This window comes from Quercus robur, chromosome 3 (assembly GCF_932294415.1).
Source record: "Quercus robur chromosome 3, dhQueRobu3.1, whole genome shotgun sequence".
NCBI classification, from domain to species: domain Eukaryota; kingdom Viridiplantae; phylum Streptophyta; class Magnoliopsida; order Fagales; family Fagaceae; genus Quercus; species Quercus robur.
This window is the reverse complement of record NC_065536.1, coordinates 23,501,202-23,508,955: the sequence shown is the minus strand read 5'-3', so window position 1 is coordinate 23,508,955 and position 7,754 is coordinate 23,501,202. Positions and strand designations below refer to the sequence as shown.

General features: G+C 36.4%; 1 protein-coding gene across 2 annotated transcripts; it reads right to left on the bottom strand.

The window, feature by feature from the left end:
• Window positions 1-2,146: 2,146 nt before the first annotated feature.
• On the bottom strand, window positions 2,147-7,503 carry LOC126717526 (pentatricopeptide repeat-containing protein At4g14170-like). Of its 2 annotated transcripts, XM_050419292.1 has the most exons (3): window positions 4,648-7,503; window positions 3,877-4,003; window positions 2,147-2,763 (listed from the first exon to the last, which is right to left on the bottom strand). In XM_050419292.1, exon 1 carries the CDS (start codon window positions 7,445-7,447, stop codon window positions 4,916-4,918), a length of 2,532 nt encoding a protein of 843 aa, XP_050275249.1. In that variant the 5' UTR covers window positions 7,448-7,503; the 3' UTR covers window positions 2,147-2,763; window positions 3,877-4,003; window positions 4,648-4,915. The 2 variants fall into 2 exon arrangements, with proteins under 2 accessions (XP_050275249.1, XP_050275251.1); XM_050419294.1 differs by lacking the exon at window positions 3,877-4,003.
• Window positions 7,504-7,754: the final 251 nt, after the last annotated feature.

Sequence of the window (7,754 nt, the reverse complement as noted above, 5' to 3'; positions counted from 1 at the left end):
CCTCAGACAGAGGCAATCTTAAAATCTCATCTGCCACTGAAGGATGGTAAAGGGTCTTAATGAAAAAGGTCTTCCAACAAAATCCATCTTGAGGGCATATTTTGCCAAACAGCATAATTTTTGGAAATATTTAGGAAAAAAGTACCTAGTTAAACTTATTTAATTATATAGCATTTTTTTGGAACTGGAGTTTGTCAAACTCGAGTTCCAAGTGAAACTTGAGTTTACCAAATTCGAGTTTCACTTAGAACTCGAGTTTGACAAATTTGAGTTCCAAAAAGTGCTACATAACTAAATAAGTTTGGATAGGTGCTATTTAGCAAATTTTTCTTCCATCTTGATTAATCAGATCTGCCACAGAATGCATGGAAGAACTAAGACCATTATCCACCCCCTCTTTCGTGATAAACGCAGAGTGATTAACTGGGATAGATTTACCATCCCCTACGCACCACTTAGCCTTAGTCAAAACTGAATTTCTACAAGAGAGTATACCTCCAACCCCAAAAATCAAAACATTTCATCCTAACACTGAATATATTATTTCGTTCACAATATTTGGCCTGCAACACCTTAAATAACAAAAAAATTTGGTTCAAAGCAACTCTCCAAAATTGTTTAGCTAACAACTCTTTGTTCAAAGGTCACATTTTCCTACAACCCAGCCCCCATTCTCTTTTTTGAAAAACAAATTGTGATCAAATTCATAGAATGAACTTTCCAACACCTTCTAAATGGTCCCAAAAAATAAATAAGCTTTTTATCAGTTTCCTTACAAATTTCTTTAGGAGCTTTAAAGCAAGAAAAGTGATAGAGAGGCAGTGAAGTAAGCACAGGTTTGAGCAAAGTCAATCTTCCAGCCAGAGACAACAGTTTTGCCTTCAACCAGACTTCTAAACAGGTCAGATTTCTTCTGGCCAAAATCTCAATTAAGATCCAGGTGTTACCAAGTCTATCAGCTTCTTTAACCTTAAAAAGAGCTAAAGCAGATTCTTTACACTGCTCAAGAAAAACACATCAGATTTGTTAAAATTGATAATTTGACTAGAAAGATTGCAAAACCCCTCCAAAATTTTTAGGCAAAAATGCATAACACTCTATGTTTGGGATCACTTCTAAATTGGTCTATTGACTATTATACTTGCAATTTAAATCCCTCATGCATTGCACCCACATCACTGTGCCCCTTCCGTCAACATCCGTTAGAATCTTTAAAATTGTCAGAAACTCAACTGAAGTTAGGTTGACACTGTCTTTGTTTCATTTTATAATATCAGATCTCAAACTTGATTCATTTTTATTAAATAAAAAAAAAATTAAAAAAAAAAGATTAAAATGACCAATTTAAATATTTAAAAAAAATCCTTTTGATGTTGTTACCACAAAAATATTTTTACCAATCAGTCATTAGATTGGTCCTTATCAGAAGATCAATATTAGCAACTAAAATTTTTCTTAGTAGTATCCTTAGTAAAACAAATCTCTTCAAACAAAATTATTTTTAAAACTAAAAATTTGATCTTGATGGCCAAAAATTTACCTAATCCAACTTTTTCTAGTGGGCAAATCACAATTAAATATATTTAGCCAGTTAGGCAAATCTTTTGTAGGCTCAGTTTAATAAATAAATACAAAAAAGAAAAAGAAAAGAAAAGAGATTCATCTAGATATTTGTTCCTTACTTCATAACAAAACGCTATCCAGTTGATTCCACAAAATTCTCATTGATCAACCAATTTCATGATCAACAAAACACTATTAAAACCTACAAACTCAATGCTAGCGATATGCAAGAATCCAACAGACGAGAGATGTAAATCTATAACAGGACAAGGAAAAAAAATTAGTTGAATTAAAAGATTACATATCATGTCTAAAAGAAATTTCATCTAGCATATGACATGCAACAATAATGAATAATCATAATACATACAAAAAGAACAGTGAAAAAACTTTCCAAATGACTGTCTTACCATGAACTGACTAAGTCAAATTTTGAAAAAAATATTAATGAAATTGCTAAACTTTATGAAAACAAGAATTAACATAAACTTCATATCTGCCAAATTTTTATAATAGGTTCATGAAAATAGGTTCAAAGCAGCAACATTAACACGCAAAGAAATTGCAAAGAAAAACCAAACAATTAAAGCAACTAACAATATTGTGCTTAAAATTTAAAAGATATATCATCTTGTACAAAGTATAAAATTTACTCAAAGCATATATACATCAACAGCCAAAACCTTTCCACATAATAGCAAATAAATCTCCAATGGCTGCATTATATAGACTTCTGAAGCAATTCTTGAATGTTTTTATCAGCTTGATTAGTTGACAACAAGTCAATAAGCATGGTTGCATGAGTCTGTACATGAATTTGGACAAACACTTTATGAGACCTGAAGTTCAGCATAATTCCCTTCTTCTTTTTTGTTTTTTTGAGCAGGCAACAATAGTGTATTTAGCAGGTGTCTGTATATGGAAAATTTTTAGCATCCTAGGATAATTGTACCATTAATACCTACCACATGGGTCAACCAATAAATTAACACCCTAGGATAGATGTAGAAAACAAAGGACAGTAGCATCCAAAATTTCACATTGAAATTCTAACTAATAATGGATAGCAATTATCTTTTTCGTAGCTGGGCCAGGAGTTTGGAAGCGTCATCAGGCATTCATGCATAGCAAAGACTCCTGATATTACAACTTCTACTGCCTCCATGATTGCAGCAGTTGCTAAAGCAGCTAAGCCATAATCTGCAGATTTAGATATTGCATCATTAAGCTCAAATAAACAGCTCAAACTTATATTCAATGTTTGTGATAAAGAAGCAAAAACTCACAATTTATGAACAATTCAACTAGAAATGCTTAGCTGTTGAAAGTCCATAAAAACAAATGGCATGAGAAGTTATTTACAAGTGACAAATAAGTCCATAACTGCATTAAGTTTTTAAAAGTATTTAATTTCGTATAGTGAAACTATCCAATTTCGCCAAATTTTGCACGTGCCTATTGCTTTGGCTTAATAGTGTTTCAAATATTCCAAATTCAATTTCACTGGAGAAAATCTTTTTTTTTTTTTTTTTTTTTTTTGGTTTTAATGTGAGCTACCTCATATGGCTTTTCCTAAGAAAATGAAGATCCCTATCTCTAAAAAGAAATTTAAAGAACAAAATGCTTGAACATGACCCACCCCCCCCACCCCAAAAAAAAAAAAAAAAAAAAAATCACAAAAAGCCTTTGCACTTCTATTCAAGGGGGTTAAATATGTAAAGCTCATCCTCATTCAGTGAAATTCCCACTCTATTTTCAACACCAATGTGCTTCCTATTAATGTCCTACCACATTTATACAACTTCAAAAGGCTCAATGACCATTGTCTAATATTCAATGTTTAGACTCTGGTTGTGAAGGAGCTAATTATTTTTGTACAAAATAGCAAAAGATCCCCTATTCCCCTGCCTTTCTTTTTTATACCAATTTGACACTCATAAATAAGGACCACAGGGAAGATATAATTATCTAGATATTAATCCTTGAGGAAGCAATTGCACATTTACAAAAGTAATTATGCAGCAGTAGCGCACATATACAGAAGTAGACATTGAGCCAAATGCAGAAAAACCAGATGCAGAAAACTCAAATTAAGACCCAAAACATTGAACCAGATGTACAAATCAGTGCTCTAGAGCAATAAAACCAAAACCTAGAACCCAGATAGTAGCAAATGTAAGGAACAATAGGAAATCATTCAAAACCACCAAATCATCAACTTGTAGAAAATACCAATAAATTTAAACATTGGTGGCTAAGAGATGAAATCTACTTCATATGATGAAAAAACCATGCAATCAAAATTTTGGGTACCGATTTTCTTGGTTGAGCCAATGTTCTCAGATCTCTGCTCTTCCTCACAAGTGGTTGAGCCGAACTTCAACTGAAGGTCACCATTTGGTCATTTTGTGGGAGAGAGAGAGCTTCTACTTCCTTTGTTCTGAGAAGACAGAGAGAGCGAGACAAAGAAAATGAGAGCAAAGAGAAAGAAATGTTTTTAATTCGGTTGTTAGAATTTTTTAAGGAGAGAAAATCGTTTGGAGCATCTACAGCTGCTTGGTTGGTCAAGAGAGGTACTGTAGCTTAGGAAAAAAACTTTTTGTTTTTTACAGAGACAATTGGAGCAGCATTTTGTGGTCATACTCTCTAAGATAGAGAGTATTTTGTGTTTGCCGATGCTATTGGAGATGCTCTAAGAAACATGTGAGCTATACTACAACAAAAATTGGCAAATATAGAAAAGAGGCTGCCTGACCCTAGAATATATTTTAATGAGGATATGTGTGGCTTCAAATCTAAGCATAGAAGTATTTGATGCCATCATCTTCCTCTTCCTTGGTTCAGTTAAAGGTAAAAGGCTTCAATACCAAAAGCAAATCTTGCACTTACAACACATGGAATAACTGTAGACCAGCCTTGGCTAAAGCCTTCTTAGTACCATCAATTTATTTAAACTATATTATGGGGATAACTGGGAAGGCTTAACGAATCAATCACTGGTTCTAGACTTGTAGGTTCTACAATGTCACTTTTGAAAGAGTTTGTGAAGGTATTCATACAAAGGCAGCTGGTGTTGGTGCTTACCTTGTTGGAAAAGTTGAGAGGAATATCCCTGAAGATGATCATCCTGTATAGCACTCTTTGTTGCATCAATATGATCTTTTGGTATCAATCATGACTACTTAGGCATGTCCTGTCATTTGATTATAAGCTCAATGAGGATTGCATTTGTGTAATAACACCACCTTTTGCAACTGATCTCTTTGAGATTAAGCATGAGTGAGATTGAACCATCCTTGAAGAGACAACTTCTTATCTCAACTGATTTGATGGCTTCTTCACGTTAATATAATTAACTGCATTCTGCAAGCCAAATATCTGTATCCAATCCTTCTATTCTCTCTCCAACTAGAAAAGCATGCACCTGGTCGCCGATATGTACCCAACTACAACCAGGATTCTTCTTCACTCCCCTTGACTTCATCAAGTCCCTAACCATGTTTGCCTCATCCCATCTTCCTGCTTCTGCATACATGTTTGAAAGAAGAATGTAGTACCCACAGTGCTGGGGCTTCAACTTGAACAGATGCTCTGCTGCCCAACACCCCAACTCTACATTCCCATAAATTCGGCATGCCCCAAGCAAAGCTCCCCAGACATTGGCATCTGGCACAATAGGCAGACCTTTAATAAGCTCAACTGCTGCTTCCATTAGGCCAGCTCGGCCTAGAAGATCAACCATACAAGCATAGTGCATGTGTGTTGGCTTAATATTCCGAGCCTGCATCTCCTCAAAATACTTCTTCCCCTTCTCAATGAGCCCTCCATGACTACAAGCTGATAAAACTGCAATGTATGAAACTGAATCATATTCTACACCATCTTTCCTCATTGTCTCAAAAAGATTGATTGCAGTGTTCAATTCACCTAACATTCCATAGCCCAAAATCATAGTATTCCAAGAGGCAACATCCTTTATTTGGATCTGCTCAAAGACCTTACTAGCGATTTCAATTTGTCCACATTTGGTATAGAAGTCCAATAGTGAGTTTGCAATGAATAGATGAGTGTGAAAAAGCTTTCTCACTAATAATCCATGGATCTCTCTGCCTTGCTTGATTGCAGCTAGATTTGCACAAGCTGATACAACACCCACAAAAGAAACAATATCATGCGTCATACCTGTAAGCCTCATCTCCAGAAACAAACTCAGAGATTTTGAAGAATCACTAGTTTGAGAGTATCCTACAATTAGTATATTGTATGATACTTCATCTCTAAGGGAGATATTAAAGACATTTTGGGCAAGATTTAGGCAGCCACATTTTGCATACATGTCTGTCAGAGCATTAGAAACAAATAAATCATTGGCAGATCCTGTGCGAATTGTCCTTGCATGGATTTCTTTTCCAGGATGAAGAAGACCCTGTCGTGCACAAGCTGGCAGAACATTTGTGAAGGTGACAGAGTTGGGAGTTTCACCATGAGCTTGCATTTCTCTTACTAGTTGTACTGCAGCCAACTCAAGCCTGTTTTGAGCAAAATTAGCAATCATGGCATTCCAAGAGACAACATTCTTTTCACTTGTTTTATAAAACACATTGGATGCCTCAGTTGTACAGCCTGATTTTGCATACATATCAATCAATGAGTTTGCGATAAAAACATCATCCTCGATACCCATCCTTATACTGAACCCGTGAATCTCCTTGCCTGCTTTAAAGTGTTCTAGCTCGACCAGCACTGGCAGCATACTAGAAATGGTAACAGAGTTCGGTTTAAACCCTGAATCAATCATCAAACCAAATCTCTCCAAGGCATCCAAATTACGATTCATAAAAGCAAGACTGGTGATAATTGCATTCCAAGAAACCTCATTCCTCTCAACCATTTCATCAAAAACTTGCTTTGTAGCCTTCACATTCCTACACTTCCCATATGCATCAACCATCGCATTGCCAATATTCACGTGAATATCCAAACCAATCTTCACAACATAACAATGAATACGTCTCACCATGACCCCATCTTCAAGACCAGCACAAACCGGCAACACACTAACAACAGTTACCAAATTCGGCCTAAACCCAGATTCCAAATTCATCTCTTTAAAAAGATCACGCGCCTCACCATAACACCCATTAACCGACAACACCCCAATTATAGTATTCCACGACACAGCATCCCTTTCAGGCATTTCATCAAACACCTTCCTTGCATCACTCAAACTCCCACAATTCCCGTAAAACATCAAAAGGGTATTCCCAACATAGACATCCAAGTCAAAACCCAGCTTAAACACAACCCCATGAACCTCCATTCCCTTCCGGACCTCCGTATAGTCCGAACACGCCTTGAGAACGAAAGGGAAAGTATGATCATCGGGTCGAACACCGGTCCTAACCATCCTATTATAAGTCTCAAACCCATCAAATACTTTGGCAATGGAGTTGGCACGAATAAGGGTGTTCCACAGGAAGGCATTGCGGCAATGGCGAAAGGTTTGGTGGAAGAGAAAGCGAGAGGCAGCGGGGTCTCCGAAGGTGGAGTAGCTGAGCATTAAAGAGGCGCAGAGAGAGACACTGTGAGGGAGCAGAGCGTTGAGAAGTGCAGAGGCGTGGGCTTGCTTGGTTTGGTGAAGAGAGTGGGCGTTGGAGACGAGAGTGAGGAGATTGGAGTGTGAGTGAGAGTGAGTGCATGGTGTGTGTGTGGTTGTGGAGAGAGAGAGAATTTGGGTTGGTTTGGATTGGCATGGGATTGGGATAAGGAGCGTAGTAGAGTGGAATGGGAGAATTTTGCGTGCATGGTGGTGGAAGTGGAACAAGAACATAGAATGGAGTCCAGACCCAATGCTATAGCATATGGTGTGGAGGAGAGAGAGCATCAGAGAATATATATCATACCCGATCACTAGGTTAAACGGCTATCAGTATTAGGTTAAACGGCTATCTCTCCTTGTTGAGCTGGGGCCTGGAATTAAGGATCCATATAAATGAACAAAGTAAAAAAATAAAAAATAAAAATCATATACTACTATATAGAAGGTCAATCCAATATAGTTTGGGTTTTAAAGAGATAAGTTCAAGAGAGATCTTTCTCAAAAAACAAAAAAAGTTTTAAGAGAGATTTTTTTAAAAAAATATTTGGTTTGATTACCACTATTCTTCAATATTTTCAAAATGCAAAATTAC

Coding starts and splice junctions, on each gene's coding strand:
- LOC126717526 (XM_050419292.1), bottom strand. CDS start 7,447: ATGCTCTCTCTCCTCCACACCATATGCTATAGCATTGGGTCTGGACTC.